The sequence below is a fragment of the Esox lucius genome, chromosome 12 (genome assembly GCF_011004845.1).
Source record: "Esox lucius isolate fEsoLuc1 chromosome 12, fEsoLuc1.pri, whole genome shotgun sequence".
In the NCBI taxonomy this organism is placed as follows: Eukaryota; Metazoa; Chordata; class Actinopteri; order Esociformes; family Esocidae; genus Esox; species Esox lucius.
In genome coordinates this window covers 18,416,630-18,443,868 of record NC_047580.1, presented here as the reverse complement: position 1 = coordinate 18,443,868, position 27,239 = coordinate 18,416,630, and the positions used below count along the sequence as shown (strand labels likewise).

General features: G+C 39.2%; 2 protein-coding genes across 5 annotated transcripts; one reads left to right on the top strand and one right to left on the bottom strand.

The window, feature by feature from the left end:
• Positions 1-1,363: 1,363 nt before the first annotated feature.
• gss (glutathione synthetase) lies at positions 1,364-11,258 on the bottom strand. 4 transcript variants are annotated; one of them, XM_010891823.3, is made up of 13 exons: positions 11,134-11,258; positions 10,214-10,337; positions 9,543-9,687; positions 8,500-8,721; positions 8,229-8,368; positions 7,537-7,653; positions 6,580-6,660; positions 6,347-6,424; positions 6,130-6,196; positions 3,780-3,974; positions 3,592-3,673; positions 3,317-3,506; positions 1,364-1,930 (listed from the first exon to the last, which is right to left on the bottom strand). In XM_010891823.3, the coding sequence occupies exons 3-13, from the start codon at positions 9,675-9,677 to the stop codon at positions 1,807-1,809; spliced, it is 1,431 nt and encodes a 476-aa protein (XP_010890125.1). In that variant the 5' UTR covers positions 9,678-9,687; positions 10,214-10,337; positions 11,134-11,258; the 3' UTR covers positions 1,364-1,806. The 4 variants fall into 4 exon arrangements, with proteins under 4 accessions (XP_010890125.1, XP_010890122.1, XP_010890124.1 ...); XM_010891820.3 differs by having other exon boundaries at positions 11,143-11,258; XM_010891822.3 differs by having other exon boundaries at positions 10,219-10,337; positions 11,143-11,258.
• Positions 11,259-18,821: 7,563 nt separating this feature from the next.
• LOC109616414 lies at positions 18,822-22,736 on the top strand. The gene is made up of 6 exons (XM_020051599.2): positions 18,822-18,877; positions 19,257-19,331; positions 19,680-19,810; positions 20,099-21,074; positions 21,262-21,298; positions 21,420-22,736. Exons 1-6 carry the CDS (start codon positions 18,848-18,850, stop codon positions 21,512-21,514), a joined length of 1,344 nt encoding a protein of 447 aa, XP_019907158.2. The 5' UTR covers positions 18,822-18,847; the 3' UTR covers positions 21,515-22,736.
• Positions 22,737-27,239: the final 4,503 nt, after the last annotated feature.

Below are 27,239 nucleotides of genomic sequence, written 5' to 3'. Positions count from 1 at the left end.
ATGACATTGATAAATATGGATATAATATTAGCTATGAATAATAAAATAAAAATACTGGATTTACCCACTGCTTTATGCTACCAGAAGCTTATATATGACTACCTGAGAAAATATGACACTAGTCAGATAAAAACACCAAGCCTGCGGGATGTTGGATTTGGAAATATTTGTGAGTAGCCTAATACTGTGTATCCATAGCTTTGCTTATCATTTAAGCATGAACACGCTGTCTATTCATCTGTCTATGAATGCCAAGACACACTATGCTACCAATCCCAACAGCATATTAAGACATGCATTATAAATGAATATTAAGGGAAAGACAAAAAAGTAATAAATTACTTTTATTGTTAATCTCATAACATTTAATACAATAAAATAAATGTTTTATTAGTTTTCATATTCTGATTTACTCTAAAAAGGGAGATTATGTTAAAACATTTCAAATTAAACAGATTTAGAGATCAAATCATAAATGTAAATTCCTGATTAATGAATTGCGTGTTTTACATTTGATAGTACAGGATCTGAAACACAACAAGAAAAAAAGACTAGGCAAGCCTAGTTCGGCCGCGAACAAGTAATTGTGTTGAACAAGGGAGAGGGTCTGAAAAGCAGCCATTTATGGGCCAATGACAGCTTTGTTGTGAGAACTGGCCAATGCTCTGTTCCTGTGCACATTTTTCTGTTCCTGTGCGAACATATCCAAAATGTACATTTAATGCGTTAAATTAGAAATACACCTTGTTCGTCAATCAACATTAATTATTTTTGTTGTTAGTTTTTAGCATAGTTAATGTGTTTCTCCAAAGTTCTATCAAGCACATTAGTTGGGAGAGAGCAATATGTTTTGTTGCCCTCACTCTAACCTGCTCTTCCTGATTGAGAGAGCAGCGTTTCAAGACACACAGTCAAACACTTCAAGCCATTTATGATGTTAGACATTTTGGCTGCTGTTAGTCCATCGCAACATAAACAAACTGCACTCAGACAGGCAAAATAAGACATAATAACATGGACTTGTCTGGCAGCGAACTCACAGTGTGTGTTGAGACAGCTGCCCTGACCTCTAAGCCACACAGTAGTGTAGAGTGGTGTAACATCCTCATTTTCTGTATACAACTCTAACACATCAGAGGTGGGAAAAATATCTATCCTACTTATACATTTGACAATCAACAGAATATAATTTTGGCGTTATTAACATATTTCTTCAAAGTTCAAACAAGTGGATTAGTTGAGAGAGAGAAATATGTTTCATTGCCCCCACTCTAAACTGCTCTTCCTGAGTGAAAGCAGCATGTTTAAAAACAAAGAGTCCAACACTTCAAACGATTTATGATGTCAGATGGTTCAGTTGCAGTTCGTTCATCGCAACATAACCATAAACGTACTATATGTAGTTACCAAAGTCAGTCAGTCACTCAATCTGTCCGTAAGTCACTCCGTCAGTCACTCCGTCAGTCACTCCGTCAGTCACTCCGTCAGTCACTCCGTAAGTCACTCCATAAGTCGGTCACTCCATAAGTCGGTCACTCCATAAGTCGGTCACTCAGTCGGTCACTCCATAAGTCGGTCACTCAGTCGGTCACTCAGTCGGTCACTCAGTCGGTCACTTAGTCCGAAGGTCAGTCACTCAGTCAGTCAGTGACATTTGCTCTTGGCTGGCTCCAGTTACGCGGTCCAGCAAAAATCTAAAATGAACGGGGAGCAGCAGTGTATCTTTGGTCAAAGAAGGCCTTGTGTGTTTCACATTGTATTACCATCCTGCAGTTCTATTAGGAATGGGGCAAAGTGCAGTGTAGGTCAGACGAGGAAGGGATTGTCTAGCACTGCCACCCCAGCAGCCACACCTCCATCGGAGTGTTCATCACTCTTGGTCCTCAGCAGATGTCCAGCACACTCATTCAGCACCATGTCTTGGCCCTGCCTGTGTGGATACAGAACATCAAATCAACAATCATCTACAGGGGAGTCTTCTGACTTCATAAGTTTTGTTCTAAATGACACTATTCATGTTTGTCCATGATGGAAGTGGTCAGAACATAATGAAGAGGGGTGCTCAAGGTTGATCCATTGTGCTCTCCACAACATGCACATTCAAATCTAGACCACTTTCCCAACAAGCTAGGCATAATGTCAAAGCAAATGAAAATGTCTACTTCTCAGCTGTTCAAATCTGAAATGTTACCAGTCAAGAAGTGGCTGCTTTAGTAACACCAGCTATATTTCCGGTAAGATTTTAGAAAGCCCTTGCATTAAACACCTTCACAAGTTAGTTAGTAAAATATATTTTATTTTGCTGCTTTTAAATTTTTGTAGCAGTTTTGTTGCAAACTATTCTTATTTTACCAATTTTATGTGATGGTAAAGGTAAGTGTGTACTAACTTATTCGGCATAAGGAAATCACATTTCTGTTTATTTTAAATTTCATTCATGGTTTTGTGATTGTTAAATTTAATAATATTTATCAATGAATCTGTTTGAAATTTTGTTATAATATAATATTATTATTATTATTTAGTAAAATAATATTGGAAAACTGCTCTAGTTCAAACCTAAAAATCTGATCTTCCACTACCACAAACATAGTTTTAAGAACTTAATCAATCTCACAAACGTACTTGCAAAGTTAACATATATTGTTTTTAACATGTTTGGAATAATTAGTTAGTTGAAATAAAAACTGGATGTAATCATAAAACATGACACTGCCTGACACACACACACACACACAAATGCAGAGGAGACAAAGGGAATCTTCATTACTCTGCCCAAGTACACACCTATCATCACCACACTGACCTTTGTAGGTAAACAGTAAAGCGACAACCTCGCTCTCTTCTAATGGCTTCACTCAGATAGACAACAATCCCTTCTCAAACAAGCATTGCCAAACAGCAAGTAAAATCCCTCAATCATTGCCAGAAAATTCACTACATTTCTGTTCAAGCAAAAAAACTAATACAGACAGAACTTAAAAACCAAAAGCACACTATATAGGAAAAGAATGAAAAGCAACACTGCCATCTACAAAAAAAGGTATTCAATTAAGTTCATAACACTGTGCTGACTCACAGGACTCAAATACGACTTGGGCAGTATTTGTAAGGAATCATTGTGATATCTAAATCACTTAAATGTCTTCTGAAAATGATACTTTTTTCAGCTTTTGTAAGCCGTTGGACCAGAAGAAAATGAGCAGTTGCTGTAATTCAGCTAGTGTCCACAAGGTGGGAGCAAATTCCCACTGTGCCTTAAACATCCCCATTTAATTTATATAACATTCTCAAAGAACTGACAGTTTGAACGTACCTGACATAAACCCCAAACACGCCTAGTTCACTTAGGCAGGTGCTGAGTTTGAGAGGTGACCCCAGCCTTAGAAGGTAGTTGTGTACAGGGCGGGGCTGAACCTTGTCCATCAGAATATAGGCCATCCTCTCAGTGCTGTTCTTCACACCCTCTAGTACATGACAGATCTCAGCTCCATAGATGTTGTTGCCTACAGGAGAGGAATTCTACACATTAGCAGACAGGCCAGAACAGGACTAAGTTAAAGGTAATCATGATGGAAAATGTTGTCTTACCCCCACCTTCCCTCTGTGGCTTCAGAACAAACTGGTTTGGTTTTGCCAAAGCCATAGCCACAGTCTTGTCACCTTCCGGACCCTGTTCACAAGATTAAAATCTGACAGCTGAAGCAGTGACGCCAACTGTATAGTAAAAAATATGCAAATATGACAGAGACCAAAAGGGAACCGTTTTATTCACTTACCATATCTAGGGTGTACAGCCCGGCAAAGGTGGCCCGGATTTGCTCCACAACATCCGGTTCACCGGGGAAGAACCTCTCAAGAACACCAGGTCTGCACAGTTCCTGTTGGACCTTCTTGGTGCCAGCCAGGTGGGTGCTTATGTCTGGACACTTCACAGCCAGAGAACGCTCTATCATGAGACGAGCCTCCCAGTTCTATACAGAATAATACACCATGTGTTGATATCAGGTAGGGCCGGTGGATTTACCAATCCTCCCAACCACTGGTGGAAACAGTCACAAATCAACGGGGTGTATGCACTGTGTCCACGAGGTAAACTGGCAGGAACAACAGAATGTATTGACACATTTTGTTGAAACTATTCATGGCCTATTATAAATTTTTTTAAATCAAATAAATAAATAAACAGGTAGGTGCCTTATTTATTCTAGTCTTGCACGATAGAATTATATTAAAATTATTCAGAAAAGCTTCCCCTGTAAAAAAAACTAATAAGGTTATTTAGAGGAATTATAAATTCCTTTATTTAGAGGCATTATAAATTATTTTGTCAAATGTAAAATGTGTAAACTATCTGGGACATTTGTTTTCCCCTAGGCTACTTTCCAATAATTTCACTCACTATAATATCTTGCTTTACGCTAAATCATAAAATATGGTGAAAGAATTATGTTTGAAAAAGCCTTTTGGCAGTTCTTCAGTTTCAGTCAGTAGAACTGAACAAAGCTATTTGCAGAAGATTTGCTTTCAAGCGTTAATAATTAACAACACTGTAATTCCTTTAGTTAGATTGATTGGCAAAAATATTTTAATTAAGATATTAAAGAATTATAAAGAATGCATGAATAGCATAATCATTAGAGCCCAACCGATATATCGGTTCACCGATTTTATTGGCAGATATTAGCAGTTTACCGATATATTTGTATCAGCGATTTATTCACCGATATGAGACCGATATATTGGTTTGCAATTCATTATTTGTTCTGAAGAGGGCGCTCTTTCACTGGATATAAGTTTGCTCAAAAGGACAACACCCACACCTTAAAACAGTGGGAGGGACGAAAACAAACTGCTATTAAGTTGAGTTTAAGCTTTCCAGTGTAAAAAGGTCCCACAACACTGACGCTATGGCCAAACTCACTGGTAACTACTATACTGTAGGTACTGTATAGTAGTATTCCTGTATTCCTGAAATTGCACTTACTTACTTAAGTGCAATTACTTCCTTTAGTTTTTAATGCCCTACTTTCTTTAAGTAAACAGCCTGCAATTCTTTGTACTTCTCAAGCTCTGGCATCCATTTTTTTAGATCCATGTTTAGTCGTTGCTACAATTGCAGTAGTGACCGATTGTCTACAATTGCCTCTTTCTGTTGGACACTGAGAAATAAACCGAAAAAAGTTAAGGACGAATATGAAGCACACCATTCACATGACTATGTATGTTTTCAATAGGGTTATGTGTAGCAATGGATCGCATCAGTGGAAATACCAATTCATTTGGCTCAATGATTTGCCCATTGCTAATGTTAGGTTAAATTTTTTTAGCAATACTTCTAATACTTGTCTTAAATTGCCTGTTTGAGCATGTATATCATGATCTGATACAATTCTAGAATACCTTTTGAGCTGTCAGGTGCCAAGGCTGCGAAGCTGTGCTTCCTACTGTATACCACACAAGTGGCAGTACTAATGACTGTAAAGCTAAACAGATATTTGAGACCAGTAAAGGAAAATACAGACTGTTAATTTATTGTTGCCTTACTGGTGTTATTTACTTTCTTTTTACTTGAATGTTATTTTTATAATTCAATACATTCCATTGCATGCAAGTCGTTGTTACAGAGTAACAAACAACAGACAAAGAAAATAATTTCATTCAATAAATTGTTTAAATTTAAGAAATGTACTTTCAGAGTATCCTCCGTCTATCTGTAGGTTGGTTTTATGCACAATCCATGGAGAAAAAGGTTTATTTTTCATTTCAGCTATAATAATAGAATAAATCGGCAGATGTAATCGGTATGAGTAAATAGTTGCACAAAAAAATCAGTATTGGGTACAAAAATCCCATATCGGGCAGGCTCTAATAATCCTTTGTATGATATATTGTTGTTCCCAATATTATACATGCATTCTTTTTCGTAGCTATTATAAATGATTGCTTGTGAGACAATCCGACATGGCAGGTGGCCGGCTGTTGATGATGGCTATCAAACATTTAAGTCCTCTCTAATGAGAAGCCTTAGTAAGAAGTGATTGCAAGCAGTTTTATGTTGAAACCTTTTATATTCTATGACAGGGCTCTGAGAACCCAGGAACATGTTTTAGAGTATTGTGCCCAAACCTGTTCTGTGTAGTTTTGTGGCATGTATCCATTGCGGAAATATACTATAGCCACTTCCCGTCCATCTCTGCAAAAACAATGAATGAAATTAACAATGAGAATAGCTTTACATTGAAAGTAAGAATAGTACAGCATTTTAACAGCAAAAGATTAAAATATGTTTTTACATGTAAATAACATTTGACATGGACATGATAAACGTGTAAGTCAAACTTACACAAAGAGCCTTTTATTCTGATCAAGGCATCCAGTTTTACATACATCTTCAAACTGCCGTCGTATAACAGGAATGTTCCTAAAATAATAAGAAATTGATATACCATTGATAGCAAACTAGATTGGTCGAGCACTTTGAAGCTCCAAAAGTGGACAGCATCATTAACAAGACATGAATCTGATGATTGTGGCAGAACAGATTATGTTGCATTTGACCAAGCACCAAGGGCTTACCTCTTCCATAGTTCATTCTCCACATATCGATGGTCGTAGATGTTTCTTTGAACTTCTTCGATCAGAAACAATATGACAGCCCTTGAAAGACAGAATTACCTTCATTAAAACCCAAGCCAATTGATCCAATTTGGTTTCTGTTAATAGCTAGGTTTCATGCAAGTATTCTTAAATCTGTTTAAAGAAAATATGCAAATGTGCCTATTCATTGTCAGCAAGAGGCGTTAACAAATTCTTCTCTTGGTTGGATATCCCCATTTTAAACAAATCATTACTTATGTTTCAATAAAGCACCTCCCCTCAAAATCAGTAATTTTTACTTCCTTGTAGCAAGTTGATGAGGAAGTGTGGTGTGTTGCGCGTGCAAGTAGCTGGCAAACAGGTAGTAAATAAGAACCAACCAAAACACTCACAGTTACTGAGCAAATATTGCAGTTACAATAGTCTCCTGTCCAGACGAGTCACAGCCCCCCCTGCTCTGTGATTTACACGGGTCGCATCAGCCAAGCTACAAAGTTAGAGCATCTGACCAGTAACTAAAAGGTTGCGGGTTCAAATCCCCAGCTCAGCAAGTGGAAAAAGATTGTGTTGTGTCGTTGAGCAAGACAATTACTAATTGCTCAACTAAGTCGCTCTGGATACAATCATGTGGTATTTGACAACCATGTCCAGGGTGTTTCAACTAAACCAACAACAAAGCGCTGCATGATTACATAGCACACAGAAGAAAAAATGTGGCTGCAACTCGAGTACTAAAGTCTTTGTTATTTTTTTCCATCAAAACAGTTCGGACATTAATATATGTGGCATTACTTTACTGGCATAAAAACTGTGGATGGGAACATAGTTACAGAAAAAGACAAGCAACAAACCCCCAAGGTTTTCACAATATCATCCTGATTAACTGAAAGAAGGCAAACTAACTGACATATCTGAGTCCTCCCATATGTAACCTACCTCTCTGAGCCATAGAGGTCCCAGGCCTTAGATAAGCCCTCGGCCAGGCCAGCAGACGGGTTGTTATCCAGGATACGTTTACACTCCTCCAACCGACCAGCCACTTTCAGGACGTGTCTGTTGGTGCAGAAATACCATTGATGTATTAAGTGTCACGCCCCCCCTTGGATTCTATTCACATTTTGTTGAATTACAGAGTGGGACAGAAATTGATTTTCTCAACAAAAGCCAACTCAGTTCAGCATAAACATTAAATATCAATATATTCCTAAATGTTTAATCCACAGCAAAATTATTAACTTGACTATGTTTAGAGATATATTCAACAGCAGATTTTTTGTATAATTCTAAATTAAATCTTTTCAGTTTGACATTACAGGATATGTAGTGATTATCAACAACAACAAAAAACTAAACAAAACATACATTTTATCCCAATGTTTAACAAAATGGGAAAATAATTCAAGCGGTGGAATACTTCTTATATCCATTGTCATTCGAAGAGAATACACAATCAAATTCAAGCGGTGGAATACTTCTTATATCCATTGTCATTCGAAGAGAATACACAATCAAATGTTTACAACATCTTTAAACACTTCTAATTCACTTTCCCATTCTACTTTAACTTTTACAGCTGGAGAGAACCAAGTTAAGCAGCAAAAGCGTTTCTATAGCTGTGGTCCGCATACCGGTGAATGTTTGGTGTGCGTGACGAGAGACCACCAAAACTGGCTGCAATGGTGTTGATCTCTATCTGCTTCAGGGAGGCGCTCCCATCTTCCTTTTGGTCCAGCATGTAGTCAGAGCGATTCAGACCCAAAACAATAGACTGGAAAAGTACAATAAATGAATGAGGGTCAACATGGCCTATAACTTCATCTTAGTCTTATTTGATTTCTGCTTGGCCATAATTAAGTAACCTACAGTATATGACATTGTTAGGAAGCAGTAATACCCTACCTGGGTCCTGCCTTCCTGCAAGACATGTCTGTATATGTTGAACAACCTCTCAGTGAAATTATCCACTTTAATGGTGCTGGCCAGAGCCTCTTCCAGAAAGTTTGAATCCTGGCTGATCTTGTCAACCAGTCGGTTAAAGTGTGTTTGTACTGTTAGAGCCTGGTGGAATATAGCCTTGGGTACCGGCGAGGGAAAGAGTGTGAATGGTGCATAGGTCACCACCTGAAATTCAACAGCATGCAATGTGGGAATTTATTACTATCGGCAAAACTTGGTTGTTAAATACAGGTGTAAGTACACATCAGCAAAAAAACACTATTCACATTGTTGCTAGATTTACAGTGTTTTTACAGAGTGAGTATGAAATGACAGAAAGTGAAACAAAGAACAAACAAATACAAACACAGGGACAGGTCCAGCAGATGTAACATACAGTCAGTCAGTAAAATGTAAACATTAACCAGCTTTCTTATGATCACAACAGATTGTACAGAAATTATACAGGTATGCAATTCCATTACTGGTCTTGGCATTCTGTTACCATAAAATGTAAGATAGAACATGTAGATTGGTTGCCAAGCATTGTGAAAAAAGCTAATAATGACCATTTACGCAATAGAATTCCCACTAAATTATTCAGAAAACAGTCTAAAAAGGGACCGAATTCCTACTAAACCAGTTGGACAACAGTCTAGATGACCAGCCAACTCAGTTTTATGGATCCAAGAGAACGAGAGACTCCTGTTTTTTCAGTTTGCTGTCTAACTTTTCTGTCTGCCCTATATACCAATCAAAATCAAGTATTGACTACCCAATCACAATCAGTAAATCTCTAACTGCAGCAAAGGTAGTAGTAAATAGTGAGCAACTAGTATGCAGCCACTGTGCTTTGTTTAAAATGTAAGAAAATACTAAATTAGGCCATCATAACCAATGGCTCCTACCATAAAAGGTACAGGGGTCATTTTATTTTTTGGTCTCAATGCAGTGGATTTTCCCTTAAAAAACTTCAGTGTAGGCTAAGCAAGTAGAATAAGGTTTACCTCGGATGAGTTGGGTGTCTCTTTAGTCCGCATCAACACTCCATTTAGAAGGGCCGAGTCTTTTGCCACATCCACTAAAACCTTTATAAGATCAGTATCCATCAACACATCCTCTGGTATCCAGTTTCCAGCCATTGCAGCTCACCTAAATGCAGAACAAGACAAGTATTTGCATTATAACCATGACAAATGTTTTTGAACTGCAATCATGACAGAGCAGTTTATTTTCGGCTTCCCACTGAGTTGAATGGAGACAAAATGAGCAGTACCTTTTGTGGTTAGGTCAACATTTTTGAATTTTAAATGATCTAATCCTTGCTGTGAACCATTTTTTTAGCTGGATACTTGTTATGTGCCAGCCTGTTGCCTTTTTAATGTTGCTGTTTTGTTACTGTTGTGTATTTAACTTTTTTACAGACCCTGAATTTTGCCACTTGCCAATGACGCCTTTGTAAATAAAACCTTTTTCTTAGTGAGTTGCCTGTTTAAATAAATGGAAATATTATTTTTATTAGGCTACAACTAATGTACACTAAAAAAAGTCTAAACAAGAGACAAACCCTGCATTCTGAAGGAAGTCATGCTATCAAAGAGCACAGCTAAACCTATTGCGATGAAGTGGCTGCTTTTGAACAGCTCATATTCAATGATTTTGTTAACGTAGCACTTACCTTACTCTAATTTGTTTTCCTGTTGAGGCTTGGTAGGTGGTCCACTGCGACCTGGCGCCTCTATTTGATTGTGGCAAGTGAGCAGTTGCTCTACAAACTTCTTTATTCTGCTGACCACCAATACCTACAATACATACATACATACATACACACACACACACACACACACACACACACACACACACACACACATACACTCATTCAGAATATACTAAAAAGGAATACAGGATATACAGAATATTTTGACCTTGGAAGGAGGTTTCTATGATCATTTTTTAAAAATGTATTGCGATATAATAGTTTTTCAAATTTGGAGACTTTCTAAAACATTTAATTGAGTTTTTTCAAATAAACAAAAAGTTGTTAAGGTTGAAGCATTTAGAATATTTGGAACTTAGAAATATTTTTTTACTGTTTGAAAAGGTTATTGCAAAGTAATAATATTGCATACTTTAATAATGCATTCAGAAAATTTGAAACAATATTAAGCATATCCCTGCATCCACTGACCACAATTTAATTGTTTTAGTTTTTAATATGTTTACAGCGAATGTTTGTTGAATCTCTCAATATAAAACCAACTTTCAGCATAACGGAGCCACAAGAGCCGGCACACTGAAGGACGCGGAATGCCCATTACTATTCTAGCTATATAATCACCAAACGAATAACATTTATTCTAAAACAGCAGATTTAACTATTGTGCACTGTGGTTACAAGTCTGGCGCAATAAACTATTTTTCGAAACGATAATGGTTGTCACATGTACAAAACCTCATCCAGTGGCCCATCAATTCCTACCGAGAATATAGCTAGTACTAGCCAGCACGGCTACTGTAGTTAACAGCTGAAGGTGTACACACATTATCGCTTGACAGTATCAACCTAACTTAATTACATTTTAAATAGCAATGACAAACCTGACCAACCTCAACATTCACTGCATATGTTGAAATTATGCATTCTGAAATGTGAGATACCAAAAGAAAACAGTTGCTTCCCTTCAGAATGAACATGGGTAAAGACAGCACTAACGATAACCTCATAATCGTATTGTAATGAGGAAACCTTCAGAATAAAATCGACAATGTCAATATATTGCATTGTGCATAATTCGTTCTAAAGATGGAAAAATGGAATGGAAACATTTTTAACAAGTTATCTAATAAATGAGAAGAGCAATCATAAAAGAATTGCATAGGTTTAAAATACAATCATTTATTATATTAAAGCTCTATACCTGATTATTAAAACTCTATACCTGAATTTGGCCTATGCATATAACCTTACAAAACAAAACTAGACATTGTGCCGTGGAAAATGGCTTTTGAGAATTACTCACTAGGGTATTAAGAATCTATACAGTGTCAATTCAAGGGTGACAATACAGGGTATAGCCAGCAGCACTTTCTTAGCCACCTCCTCCAAATTGCCTTATAAAAAAAACTAGACGTTTTGCATAGGCCAAATTCAGGTATAGTCTTGCACTGGAGCCAATGGAGTAAGTGCCTAAGAAAGTGCTGCTGGCTATAATCTGTATTTCCACCCTGAATATGGATTCTTTATACCCTAGTGATATACCCGAATGCCATGTTCCACGGCACAATGTCAAGTTTTTTTATGAGGCAACATAGGTCTGTCTATTGTCTGTGTTTGTACCAATATTCTTCATAATTATTTTAATGTGTATATATAAAATATATCTATTTTCTTTTGCTTGAATAAAAACATATAACTTTCTTTCGAATATTTTTTGTTGTTTTTACCGAATTAAGCACATTGCAATGCATTTCAATTATGGCTTTTATTTTGGAAAAGAAAATCTGAGTTAGTGTTGCCAACATAATATCCTGCTGCTAGGAGAATGGTAATCGGGTCCAGATTTTCTTCTTCGGTATGAATGCTTTCACACTTAAATAATATGTATCTCGCCACCTAGCGGTGAAGTCCGCTATAAACCTCAAAAGGCACCTTAATGTATTTACGATGTCGGATCTCTTAAAGCGACCCCTATCGGATCCTATCCCCTACACACTTGCTTGGCTTGGAGCGGGTTGGAGTGCACACCGTTCTCACGTGTTACAGACGACATTCCGATAAACAGGTGCTGGTCATATAATTAGAATATCATCAAAAAGTTCATTTATTTCAGTAATTCCATTCAAAAAGTGAAACTTGTATATTATATTCATTCATTACTCACAGACTGATATATTTCAAATGTTTATTTATTTTAATTGTGATTATTATAACTGACAACTAATGAAAATTCCAAATTCAGTATCTCTGAAAATTAGAATATTACTTAAGACCAATACAAAAAAAATATTTTTAGAAATGTTGGCCAACTGAAAAGTGTGAACATGAAAAGTATGAGCATGTACAGCACTCAATACTTAGTTGGGACTCCTTTTGCCTGAATTACTGCAGCAATGCGGGGTGGCATGGAGTCGATCAGTCTGTGGCACTGCTCAGGTGTTATGAGAGCCCAGGTTGCTCTGATAGTGGCCTTCAGCTCTTCTGCAATGTTGGGCTTGATGTATCGCATCTTCCTCTTCACAATACCCCATAGATTTTCTTTAGGGTTAAGGTCAGGTGAGTTTGCTTGCCAATTAAGAACAGGGATACCATGGTCCTTAAACCAGGTACTGGTAGCTTTGGCATTGTGTGCAGGTGCCAAGTCCTGTTGGAAAATGAAATCTGCATCTCCATAAAGTTGGTCAGCAGCAGGAAGCATGAAGGGCTCTAAAACTTCCTGGTAGACGGCTGCGTTGAGCTTGGACCTCAGAAAACACAGTGGACCAACACCAGCAGATGACATGGCAACCCAAACCATCACTGACTGTGGAAACTTTACACTGGATTTCAAGCAATGTGGATCCTGTGCCTCTCCTCTCTTCCTCCGGACTCTGGGACCTTGATTTCCAAAGGAAATGCAAAATTTACTTTCATCAGAGAACATAACTTTGGACCACTCAGCAGCAGTCCAGTCCTTTGTGTCTTTAGCCCAGGCAAGACGCTTCTGAGACTGTGTCTTGTTCAAGAGTGGCTTGACACAAGGAATGCGACAGCTGAAACCCATGTCTTGCATATGTCTGTGCGTGGTGGTTCTTGAAGCACTGACTCCAGCTGCAGTCCATTCTTTGTGAATCTCCCCTACATTTTTGAATGGGTTTTGGTTCACAATCCTCTCTAGGGTGCGGTTATCCCTATTGCCTGTATACTTTTTTCTACCACATCTTTTCCTTTCCTTCGCCTCTCTAATAATGTGCTTGGACACAGAGCTCTGTGAACAGCCAGCCTCTTTAGCAATGACCTTTTGTGTCTTGCCCTCCTTGTGCAAGGTGTCAATGGTCGTATTTTGGACAGCTGTCAAGTCAGCAGTCTTCCCCATGATTCTGTAGCCTACAGAACTAGACTGAGAGACCATTTAAAGGCCTTTGCAGGTGTTTTGAGTTAATTAGCTGATTAGAGTGTGGCCCTAGGTGTCTTCAATATTGAACCTTTTCACAATATTCAAATTTTCTGAGATACTGAATTTGGGGTTTTCATTAGTTGTCAGTTATAATCATAAAAATTCAAAGAAATAAACACTTGAAATATGTCAGTCTGTGTGGAATGAATGTATACATTATACAAGTTTCACTTTTTGAATGGAATTACTGAAATAAATCAACTTTCTGATGATATTATAATTATATGACCAGTACCTGTACATACGCGTCAACGTCGAGACACTCAACCTGAATAATGCAAATAATGGTCTATTGTTACTTAACGAAACAAGCATGAAATTCTAATTTACAAATCCCTCGTTAAAGAAGAAATAGACATTAAAGACCACTGAACATTTATATTCAGGAAATATTTCATTTGTAAGTGTCACGTCTAGAAAACAAATGTAAATAAATGCACATATAATTTAATTAGGCACTCCCGTTAAGATTTTTCAGTGATATAGCACAAGGTCAAAAATAACTTAATCCGTAATCAGATTCCATTTAGCTAGCTACTTGCTAGCAGAGCCTGCTTCGGAGCAGCCTCAATCGAAGGGACCACTGGCGTAGCAAATGGAGAGTGCAGTTGGTGCACCAGGGCCCCAGTGGGTGGGGGGCCCGTGTTTGGCCTCTATAATATTATTTAAATTTTATGTTATGTTTTTCTATGTGGTTATCCCAGTCAGACGTCGGCTGTGAGGTTAATCTACTCCAGGATCGGCTTTACATGCGTATATACCGCATTGTAATTTTTCGTCCCGGGGTGCCCTGTAAGGACAGCCTGCACTCCAGCCCAGCATCACCACACAATGCCAGTGCTAATTACCCTCTAGTCCATCACTCATTTTCACACCCTCAGCTTTGGGACACAATGGTGGAGGCACGCATCGATGCACAAATGGAGGCCTGAGGGTGGCGTGGAAGACAGAGGGTTCATTTGCAATTTCTTATTTTATTCAACCAATAACATATAGATACAAAAAGAGGAATAGTCAGATACAAGAAGTCATACACACTTTTTACATATCCCGGGATACAAACAAATCATTTTGATAAATAATACTACAAGTTTTACTTGCCATTTTGTTTTTCTTTTTTGTTAAAGTAATGCCATATTGTTTAAACTCATTCATGACATGGACAGCTTGTTTTTTAATCATTTGCATCATCGTTTCATGTATAAGAAACCAGCGACACCATGAGCCACAATAGAGAATTCATAACATCTCAGAGTTTTGCCTATAAAATAATATTCCATCATTAAAAGTAATGAAGGTGGAAAGAAATCACATTTGAAGCATTAAATATTTATAATAGATAATGCTAAAGAATGTTGGAATGGGTGCCCAATCTTTAGGTTAAGCTGTAAATTCCAGTATGTCTGTCTAATACTCAAGCTCTGTTATAGGTCTTCATATTGCTAGACACAATAAGGATTAGTCTCATTTAGGACTCTAATATTTGTTCAAACTCTTAACATTCTGCAAGGGGCACTGAAGAATCTAATAACCCCTTTCATTGGTGCAAAATGTGTAGCTTTGACTGTGTACAAACCAAATATGATTGCTCTGACAGCCTGGCGGCAAAACATTGTTAAAACATGGTGGCTAATTTCTATGGAGCTACTGCACAAGCCGGTCAAATGTTCTACTTTTAAAGCCCATGAGTGTAAAACCCAAAACACGAAAAACAAGTCTTAAGCACTTGTGACCCATATACAGCTTAAACAGCTGCCAAAATGGAAGCATATTGACATCTATCTGTACATTCGATTAGGGTGGTTCAATAAAGTAATTGTTTGGGAGGTGAAGGAGAAATTCTTCATTGTCAAAGCAAAGTTGAGTGCTAATTAACCTAAAATGGTTCTACGGGTGGTCAGTGTAGCGTAGTGCAGCCAGTATAAATAATAACACAGACTCTTGTGGCAAATGTCCTGTAGTAATATACATTTTTTCCTAATGTCAGGTAAACCACACATGCTGTATAAATGACCCACCATTGACTGCTTGGGTTGCTGTGAAGAAGGTTGAATTGGTGCTATTTTGTCCTGTATTAACTTTGTTATTAATATAGCTAACAATATATGTTTTAAAAGAGAGGTTTGGTTTTGCTAGCCTTAGCTAGGTCATTGGAGTGAGAAGCCCCTGACTGCAGTGTGCAGTTCAGGGCCGGTTTCAATGTGGGTTGGAGTCAAAAAAGTTTAACCCGACCCCTTCCCGTCTCCTTCAAGGTCACTTAAGCTGAGGTTCAATTGAATGGCTGTTTCGTTCATTTGAATGACTGCCAGCGAAGTTCTACCCAACCACGGAATACGCTGTTAGTTTTACTTTCGCAAAGAAAAATAGATCAAAACAATAGCATAATAAAGACATGCTTTTAACAGATAATTAGACACATGGTAGGTCTAAAATTATTAATGTGGTAGTTGATTTTTGATTGTAATGATCTGGGGCGATTGGTCATTGGTGGCAGGTGGGGCATAACCCCACCTGTTGTCAACAGAAAGAGCTGCAACAAGATTGTCATTTTTACTTCTCAAAGATTAATTTATTATCTAGCATCTTCCTAAATTGCATATCATTTGTGTTAGGATTTTATTTCATGTTCAATGCAATGAAAATATTAATACGCATGCTCAGAATGTTAGTGTGATCAATGTAGATCACACAAATCTGATGCCAAGTGGGGCTGACAGCCGGTAGCCGTAATTTCGTATTTCAGACCTGATTGGCTGTCTGTCAGTCTGCCGCCAACATAAGTCGGGTAGATTGTCTTAGCTAGCTTGTTAGCATCACAAAAGCCAGATAACTTGAGAAAATGAATAAAGTGGATTTCATACTCTAGCACCGGTTTGAAACCCTTAATTTGGAGGAGAAACTTGAAGTAAAGCGACTTGGTGCCCATCAGCCCCAGGATATTATCATCACTCAAACTGCTGGTAAAAGTAACCGCAGGTTTAACGTGGAGGGGTTCTTGAAGAAAAAGTGGCTAACGGTTAGCATAAAAAAGAAGGCACTCTACTGTTTTCCATGTCTGCTATTTGGTGGAGATGGTACTTGGTCGAGGACGGGTAGCAAAGTTTTGAAACATCTTTCTGAGAGGATTGCAAAACATGAGAGTCATCTGGACAATACTCTGAAACTGGGCTTACTTGGAAGGGTAAATGTCGCAGCCCAAGTTGACAGTGCATACAGGCGCTCCATTGAGAAGCATAACAAACAGGTGGAGGAAAACAGGTAGGTTCTCAGTTGGATCATAACGTATTAAACTGTGTGGCTAATGTGAAACCATACTGCGGGGGACGACGAGTCGGTGGACTCCCTGAATCCGGGAATATTCAGATGTACTATGTGTGAGGGCGATTCGAGACTTCAGAGGCACTAAAACACTCACAGCCCATCTTCAAAGGGACATCTAGCACTGTACAAAACAAACTGTTAGACTGTATGTATGTAGTGTACAGGGAGGAGATAGCCAAGCAAGTGGATGAGACATCATTTGTTGCCATACAGGCAGGTGAGACAACTGATGTCTCCTGTAAATCACAAATGGTGGTTGTGTTGCGATACATGTTGCCTGACAATACAGTGACAGAGAGGTTTTTGGAGTTTGTGGAAGTCAAAGATAAATCTCAACTCGGCCTCTCTAATAGCATCAAGGGTGTGCTGGAAGCTGGGAGAAAAGCTGACGCTCAGACTTATGATGGTGCGGCTGTAATGAGTGGAAATGTCCAAGGGGTACAGACGCCAATGAAAGAGACATATCCACATGCCCAGTTTGTTCACTGCTATGATCACTAACTGAATCAGACCTTGCAGCAACTTTGTTCAGCAAGGATGAGCATCCTGAAGGTGTTTTTTGCAGATTTAACTGCTGTTGCCACCTTTTTCTCTGGTTCTCCAAAACGTGTTGCGGCACTTGCTGAGGCAACACAGAGACGCATTCCAAGGCCACCCGCTGTACAATGGAACTTTAAAAGTAGAACTGTCAATGCAGTTTGGGAAGACTGCACTGCGCTGCTCCTGTGTATGGAGGACATACGCACACAACCAGGATGGGATGAGGCCACCATAAGTGAGGCATGCGGCCTGTCAAAAAAACTTCGGGACCAAGCCTTTCTGCAGCTGTTGGAATTTTCTTTCTTCATTACGCCAGAAGTTTATGTTTTATACAACACTGCAAAAACGGAGCATTGATGCATCTGGGATTAGCAGTGCGCTCACCTGTTTCAAGGAGAATGTCCAGAATATGCCGAAGCAAACTGATGAGAGGGCTGCCACCGTTCACAATGGAACAGACGAGCCAGGCCGTCGAGTAACCAACACAGCACTGGTGATGGAAGCATGCGACACAGTCATCTCCCAGGTGGAGCAGAGGCCATCTCCCAGACTCAACGCATTGGCCATGTCGCCCATCGAAAGCTAGCTGATTCAGCAGCTACATGACTTCATTCCCAAAGTCATCAAAATGTTTGCCCAGAGGAAGAACCGCCGTGCCACCTTTCTCTTCAAGTGAGCCCTCAGCCTTGGTGAGTGAAAGCATATTTTATCATCCTGCCTTTGTGGTGCTGTTCGCATATGGCCCTGTAGGCACATTGGTTTTGAGCTTGGTTGCATTCCTAATTTAGGTTTGTAAATGTGACAGTGGTAATTTTACATGTGTGTGAGAGAGAAGATCTCTGTTTCTCTCCAGGATGTGTACTACAACACCTGGTAGAAGCAAGCCCCTCAGTCCTTAAAAGTGTTTTTTTAAGCTTTACTGGTATGTATCCTACATTTTTAAATGGTTTGTGCCCCACCAAGTTTTTTTACATATAAAAAGGCCACTGATAACAAAGTATACACTTTTAACTATGGATATATTAATACAATTACAAGGAATAGCCTACATTATATATACGTGTAGGGCATAGAGAATGTAGCAAATTACTTAAATTTTTGTAAATATTTTACAACACAAAAATAATTTTAAAATAGGCCTACACAGTGGACTATTGATCGTATAGAAATTCTAAATGCATTATGACGTCATAATGCATTAGAATCTATTCAGAAATCATAAATGCCAATTTACAAACTTTCATCATTCTGCAAATTAACTGCATATTGAGAGAGACCTACAATTTATTTCTGTAAAAATGTCTAAAAACACTATAGTAAAATCTAAGGTAAGAATGCTTTTTAAGCAGTTCAAAAAATATATAATATACATTTAGGATGTGTTATTAATGGCTTATAACGTGCGCTTTCGAGATAACATGGGTAGCGTAGTTGTTAATACCTAAATATATCTACTTTTCAAGCAGTTTTATTTAAGTATGATAATATAGATACAAATAAATTCCTTTATTGGATGTGTTATTAATCGCGTATAACGTGGGCTTTCGAGATAAAATGGGTAGTGTAGTTGTTTAGGCTTATACCTAATTAAATACCTAAACATATCTACAGGTAAAAAAATAAATGCTAGTCTGTCTATAATAGGGTAGGCATTGCCGACTTTTCTCTGCGTTAAGATGAAACAATGCGCAATGTTTTCTGTTACAGGTGATTAATTGCTCTGACGAGAACACGCCTAATGATGAACTTGTCAAGAGTCCGCAGCGTTGTGACTACCAGCAGGTATTATATACAGGAAATATCACGAAATTAGGGATGAATTGGTCAGTTCATTCAAAGTTGTTAGTGGTGGTCTGGAACAGAAGCCTGCACACACCCTGTAACTATATGGGAAGGGGATATTTGTCAGTCCAATCCAAAAATATACTTTCCATATTTAACTAAATTCCGAATTGAAGACATACAGAGAGAAATGTTGACCATTCAGCTTATGAACACAAAAAAATATTTTTCACCTTGCCTGCTAATGGATTATTTAACATAATGGTCAGATGCTTTAAATGCTAGGCTAACTCTCATTCCATTTATTCCACTACAGTAGGATTTGACACTGAGCTTGATATATTTCAGGAAATAAGCTGTCTGGTGTGTCTCTTGAGTCTTTGGGCATATGCTGCCATCCTCTACCATGGGATCAGAAGGATCATACAGAGATGGCTTTCCCTTGCTATGACTATGGTGACCAATGTTCTCAATAAGAGGTAAGAGTAATGATATAGCTGTATGCCTATTTCTATGTTTCCTTTTCATTAACAACAGTGTAACGCAACCCTTATCAACAGAAACAGAAAGCCGTTAGCTGAACATATTTTAATGTACAGGGACGCCAGAATGGCATTAGAGAATTATTAGCTTTGTGTGTTGGGAAGGCTTCACCAATCCCAGAGCTGGTCCTGGTTTTGGCCTGGTTTTATATTCATGTCGTCTCATTCGTGTGTTGAGTCTAATCTGTTCCATTTAACACCGTTTTACCTGTGTGTGTCTCACAGGGTGACACCAAAAGCAATGGGCGAAAGGCTGCAGGCTGTGTCCAACAGTCTATGGGTCACAAAGGGCCGTGAGGTAACCATAGTCCCACCTCAGGTTCCTCTCCCCAGTCCTGTCACAGCCAGTCAGAGGGCAGCAGCTCTCAACTGCCTTAAAGAACTAGTGCGATTGTACTGCTGTTCTATGGGCCAAGGGACTGGACATGGTGTGTGTGAATGGAGGATCTCCACTGCTGTTAAGATGACTCTAAGAAATGCCGGCATGTTGCCTAACAGCATTTTCCACAACGGTTGGATGAAAGTATCCATCTCAGACCAGCTCCTTCCATTGACCCTAGGTGAGTCCACCAAGCTGGAACAATCTGTGCCACCGTTGGCATGTCTTTTCCCTAGAGAAGCTGCCATGATGAGTGCTAAACCCAACCGTGACCAACAGCTCAGAAAGAAAAGCCCATATCACAAACAGCGTCAGGCTTCCTCCACACTCTGCATGGTCCCAGAGATGCTCCTTATCCACACACTTGGCAGATTTATTTATAATATCTACCCCCTGGAGGACTTCTCCCCATGGACCGAGGAGGTTATTGAAAACCGTGTGGAGGTGACATGGCAACTTTCCTTCCTGGTCCAGAAGGCCTTGGCCAGAACTATTAAGACCAAAGCCCTACAAAGAGCACTTAGGAAACTCTCAGAACCAAACCAAAACTATGGCCCACTGGAGCTCCAGTTGGGAGATCTGCTATTCACCAACTTTCAGAAGGAGTTCTCATCACAGCGCCCACTGTCACCAGAGGCCTTCCTGGAGGATCGCCAGCTTTGCTTGGAAGTGTCAGTTATGGTGAGCAGGGTGCTTCTCCAGCACTGGACCCCCAGGATTTCTTTCTCCCCTGTCTGTGAGGTGCAGGAAATCAGCCCGAGACTGAAGCGTTGCCAGGGGGGTGTCATCCAACACTGGTCCTCAACAGACCACCTCCTAGTGGTAAGACCTGTGCAACTAAATCTCCCAGGACACTTGACGTATCTCACCAGAGGTCACCAGGGGGTCTGAAGCCTACTGTACACAGTGTAGAAACATCCACATGTATTTTTGCAGGAAACACCTTACTTCGTTGGTGAACACAGGCACTGTACCATCTATCTGATATATGACTTCTGTTTATTTTTAGCTTGCTGATGAAAGTGATGAGGATCTCCACTCTGTGGGTAGGTTTTCTAGAATGTACACACACACGTGTGCTTGGTCTGAAAATGTAAAAACGAACAGGGCATTTCAGTTAACCAAAGCGCTAACTGTTTTACTTGTCTGTCTTTTCTTTCCATTCAGATGACAGAAAACAGGAGAAGAAAGGAGTGAAGAGTTTCTTCCGCAGAGCTTGGAAGTCCTTCAAGCGATTCACTACCCCTGGCTGCCTGTTATGAGGTCTTGTCTCTCCCCTGTCTTTCTGTCCAGGTTTTCCCTGTGTCTGCCCTGTCTCTTTACGTTTCCCTCCGTACACTTTGTGTTCATATGCTCTGTTAAGAGTTTGGTCTTGTCTTCAGTCCTTCCTTATGATCCATGTTCCCGGGTTCCGGTCCATGTTTTCCGTATGTCTGTGTTGGTTTTTGTTTTCTTTTTATTCCAGTTTTTATGATTTAGTTCCATTGTCATTGGTCTTCATTATTTTCACCTGCTCCTTGTTAGCCCCACCCTGTATGTCAGCTCTTGTGTTCAGTCTGTTTGCATGTACTTGTCACTATGTCAATCGGCCTACCCAATGTTATATGGTTTATTTGGTCCTGTGTCCAACCGCATTTCCTTTGTAAGTTTTGTCTTTCCTTCTAAGTTTGTGTTCCTGCTGTCCTGCTATTTGTCCTGCCTGCTCTTTTTTCTTTGTCCTGCCCACCTGTCTTTTGGCGTCATCCTGCCCACCTGCCTGCCATCGTTTTGGATTATTTTCTGTCTAGTTTCCTAAGTTTAGTTCTTGGTATTTTTGCCTCAGTGTGTTCTTTTGTTTTGGCTGTTTGTTTGCCAAACCTGAGCCTGTGAAGCCCGGCGTCCACGACCCTGAGCCTGTGAAGCCCGGCGTCCCGGAAAGTGACCCGTTTCCGTCCAGCGTCCCTGAACCCGAGCCGTTCCTGTCCGGCATCCCACCTAGGACCCTGTCAACTCCGCCCAGTCTCCAGCCTGCTGCACTTCCCGGGACCTTGCCCAAGCTCCCTTTGTCTCTGCATCTGTGTCTTCCCCAATTTCCTTTTTCGTGTCCTCTTCCATCAGTCTCCTTGTCTGCTCCAGGCCCCTTCTGCTCGTTGTTCCCTCCGGGGATTTTGGGTCTTGTCCATGTGGTTGATGTGGTCTTCTGGTCCCTCTTGTCTCCCTTTCTATTCCCATTTAGAGGGGTGGTACTGTAAGGTCTCGTCTCTCTTGTCCTGCCTGCTTGTTTTTCTTTGTCCTGCCCACCTGCATTTTGGCCTCATCCTGCCTATTGTTGCTTCTGCCAGCCTGCCATAGTTTTGGGTTCTTTTCTGTTTTTGCCTCAGTGTGTTTTGTGTTTTGGCCGTTTGTTTGCCAACCTTTTGTTTAATTGTTTATACCTTGTTTGTGGGCTGCCTGCCTGTTTGCAAAATAAAAGAAAGGGAAAATGAAGTGAAAGAATAAAAATACAAAAACTGGAGCTCTGTGCCTGGGTCTCATTACTACTGTGCCGGTGAATCATGACATGTGCTCTAGCTGAACATTTAAATATTTCAATATGTATAAAGACATATTTTATTATAGATATTTTTTTTATTACAATAAACTAGCTTGAATAATAACTGTACTGCTATCACTGTTTCTTTTAGCATACTTTAAGTCTGAACAACAATCTGGAATAATAACTGTGACTTCTGCTCCCATGTGGAGTCGTTTGGGTGACCCAACTGCTGGTTGCAGGCAATTCATTACTTAGTTGACATGTTTTCTGGAAGAGATGTAGGGATATGGCTGCGTGGTTATTGTTGTTATGTTATTGAAACATGATCACGTGGGATATGTTTATGTTTACCTCTTTGGCTTCGCTTTAGAGTAAATATAATTCTGGTTAATCTGTTCTGTTTTAATATTATTACATGCGGAAGGTGAGTGCATCACCTATTTACTTGAGAGCCTATGTACAGTAGATACACCTCACTGTCAGAATATGTGCAATATGGACGTAGTAATTTGATTAAAACCAATGTATTAGGCATGTATTATGGAACAGTATTCAAGGAGCATTTTACAAACTTAACATAATGAAGAGGAAGAAAATTTGGTCTAATTAATACCAGCTGGGATCAATCTGATGGTCACACATCGAATATCTTAAATACATCCAACTGCTACATCAATCCAATTGAAAACCCATTAACTGGTAGTTTATCCATGTTTAGGTCATCCAAATTATTCCCACAACACAATTTGCTGGGCCAAAATGACACAGAATGTATCAATTCATAATTACATGGTGCAACTGAATACTTTCTATGTACTGTACTTTCTATGGTTATTTCTATCATTATCCAAGTCTACCATGATGAGAAGACTTCCCAAGAGCAAATACAGAGGGTTCACCACAAGGTGCAAACCATTCATAAGCCCCAAGAATAGAAATGCCAGATTAGACTTTGCCAAAAATAATCTAAAACACTATGTCAGTGACCAAATATTTCCGGACCTAACTGTATATTTCAAAATCAATGCAGGCCATAATGAAAAACCTGTCAATGAAAACAGAAAAAATAAGAGTTTTTGTTGTTGTTAAAAGTTGTTTATTGGTCTGATATTACAAGTTTGTATATTCTGGATACAATCAACTGTATGTGAGTGTTGCTGGGCTTTAACCTACTTGTACACAGTTATTTTAGCACAAACACAAATGACTTAATTTTCCCTCAATGCTGGACAGTTTTCTGTGGCAATTTTCTTTAGCTGTGTCTTAGCTGTTTGTGTGAGTGTGTGTTAGTGAGTGTATCTGAACTTCATCTTTTCATATTTTTGGACAGATTTCAGTCCTTAAGGAAATGGTTCAAGAATCAAGTATTCTGCTGCAAATCCAATTTGCTTATGTATTAAATTGATATGCATATTCTCCGGTATAGTCGAAAATAACAGACTTGTTTACTGAAGTGAGATCAACTTCACATCAATGTCTGCAACATCCCATAATGATCAAATTAAAATTTCCTGTGTAGCTGATGTACGCCATCACAACTGTAAGTTGCTCTGGAAAAATTATGCAAATGATATTAAACATACTACATAACAGAGCTGAATAATCGCTATGTAGAATAAGCACATTTTAAACCTGATTAAAGTGTAGCATAGCCTGTGCATTTTGGCTATTGGTGCACACTATAAATGTTTTGCCACATAACAGAAAATGCTGTGGTGTTTTTGTCTTACGGTAGGGTACTGATAGATCGCACCACAAGTTTGTGCTATTGAGCTATAATAAAGCTATAAGGCCAGAGGGGGTGTATATGGCCAATATAATACAGAAACTATAACAGACGGGCGAATGGTCTTTGGTGGCAGGTGGGGCACATGGTAGGTCTAAAATTATTAATGTGGTAGTTGATTTTTGATTGTAATGATCAGGGGCGATTGGTCATTGGTGGCAGGTGGGGCATAACCCCACCTGTTGTCAACAGAAAGAGCTGCAACAAGATTATGTCATTTTAACTTCTCAAAGATTAATTTATTATCTATAAATATAGCATCTTCCTAAATTGCATATCATTTGTGTTAGGATTTTATTTCATGTTCATTGGTTCATAGTCGGCAAGAAGAGCGAGGAGGGTAGATTGTCTTAGCTAGCTTGTTAGCTACACAAACGCCAGATAACTTGAGAAAATGAATAAAGTGGATTTCATACTCAAGCACTGGTTTGAAACCCTTAATTTGGAGGAGAAACTTGAAGTAAAGCGACTTGGTGCCCATCAGCCACAGGACATTGTCATCACTCAAATGGCTGGTAAATGTAACCGTGGGCTTAACTTGGAGTGGTTTTTGAAGAAAAAGTGTCTAACGTTTAGCATACAAATGAAGGCACTCTTCTGTTTTCTATGTCTGCTATTTGGTGGAGATGGTACTTGGTCGAGGAGGGGTTACAAAGATTTAAAACATCTTTCTGAGAGGATTGCAAAACATGAGTCATCTGGACAATGCTGTGAATTTGGAAGGGTAAGTCTCGCAGCCCAAGTTGATAGTTCATACAGGCGCTCCATTGAGCAGCATAACAAACAGGTGGAGGAAAACAGGTATGTTCTCAGTTGGATCATAACGTATATTAAACTGTGTGGAAAACGTGAAACCGCACTGCGGGGGTACGAGTCGGAGGACTCCCTGAATCCTGAAATATTCAGATGCATTATTGAGACTACGTGTGAGGGTGATTCGAGACTTCAGAGGCACAGACACTCAGCCCATCTTCAAAGGGACATTAGCACTGTACAAAACAAACTGTTAGACTGTATGTATGAAGTGCACAGGGAGGAGATAGCCAAGCAAGTGGATGAGACATCATTTGTTGCCATACAGGCAGGTGAGACAACTGATGTCTCCTGTAAATCACAAATGGTGGTTGTGTTGCGATACATGTTGCCTGACAATACAGTGACAGAGAGGATTTTGGAGTTTGTGGAAGTCAAAGATAAAACTCAGCAAGGATGAGCATCCTGAAGGTGTTTTTTGCAGATTTAACTGCTGTTGCCACCTTATGAGTGGAAACGTCAGAGGGGTACAGACTCTAATGAAAGAGACACAAAGAAATGGTGGGCGGGGTCAGATGTGGACATGTTGATCCTCAGATGTTGGAGTTGGTTGCATCGGTGTAGACGATGTCATTCATTACAATGATTACATGTAGATATGATTGCAAATACAATATATATGCTGTTACCGTATCCAATTAAAATGCAACTATGTGGAATTTAGAAGTTTTCGAGTTGTCGGTGGTGGACAATGGAAGGAGTTCGTTTTGCCCGCCAAGTGGGCGTTCCCATATGCCGTGACGTCGCGTGAAAACTATCAATTTCGCCCAGCGTGTATTTTAATGGGCGTGGCTCCTTCACAAGTTTTTACGGGAGACCAACTCCGTGGATGGAGATAGTTACTTGAATATCTCAATACATAGCGAATTTTGCCATCCCAGATAGAATATCAACGTAAAATGTTTGCTTAACTCTCTAGCGATATGAAAATACATGCGATAACTTTACACAATCACTGTATGTAGATAGCAACAGTTATTTTTTAATATGTTATACCTGTTTCTGGATATATTTAAAAAATATAATTTGTCAACCCACCTACGTATGCAATTTGTCGAATGCCCTCCCTAAAGCACCCAACCCTGTTTCTCTAATGGGTGAAGTTCTACGAAGTGCAGTTCTACGAAGATACGTAAATTCTCAACTAGGAATGGGAGACGTTGTTATAACAGGTTAGGATTTGATAGATAGCATACTTATCTGTACGAGAACAGTGAAGTAGATTCTATTTTTTGCAATAATGTATATGCTTTATTAATTCTTCGCAGCGTCTCGATCGCTGCCAGTTGAAGTTGGAAAATAAAAGTGTTGTGAAAATCTATTTGGTGTCTGTGATTTTTAACATAGACATGTATTTTTATTTAGGATATGTTACATTCAAAGTATGCATGTCTGGAGTGTACAGTTTACTAATAGTAAATTCAGATATACATAGTATGCGTTAATTATTTACTACTGTACTGTCGTTACTGTCATTATGATGATTTCCAAAGTCTTTGCTCACATTTAGCATTATTAGAAATTGAATCTATCAACTACATTCTCGAAACATTGTGTTTATAATAAATCCATTGGGAGCTAGAAGTGTGCGATTTTTCCTTTTATTTTGGTTTAAGGAACTGTTTGGTACGGAGGAAGAAGAACTCTGTTGGTCAGTTGGGTTGGGCAAGCATGTTTCACCACTGAGGTGCCTGAACAGAGAAGAGGTTGAATGGACTGGGAGCGGTTTGCTGGCCACTTCCATATTAGAACATAATGACAGCATGCCGGGCAAAGGCACAGAGGTTCTTTTATGAAAAAACTTTATTGCATTATACCCATATGCCCTACCTATATGCTAACTGGTATAATCATAATTTGACTGAAAGTAAGA

Bases quoted from the DNA above. Each gene is read 5' to 3' on its own strand.
- gss (XM_010891823.3), bottom strand. From the start codon at position 9,677: ATGGCTGGAAACTGGATACCAGAGGATGTGTTGATGGATACTGATCTT. The intron at 6,661-7,536 runs GTAGGTTACATA...CTGTCTTTCAAG, and splicing joins GACCTCTATGGCTCAGAGAG to GGCTGTCATATTGTTTCTGA. The intron at 6,197-6,346 runs GTAAGTTTGACT...TTGTTTTTGCAG, and splicing joins CAGAATAAAAGGCTCTTTGT to AGATGGACGGGAAGTGGCTA.
- LOC109616414 (XM_020051599.2), top strand. From the start codon at position 18,848: ATGTCTAAAAACACTATAGTAAAATCTAAG. The intron at 19,811-20,098 runs GTAAGAGTAATG...TGTGTCTCACAG, and splicing joins ACCAATGTTCTCAATAAGAG to GGTGACACCAAAAGCAATGG. The intron at 21,075-21,261 runs GTAAGACCTGTG...GTTTATTTTTAG, and splicing joins CAACAGACCACCTCCTAGTG to CTTGCTGATGAAAGTGATGA.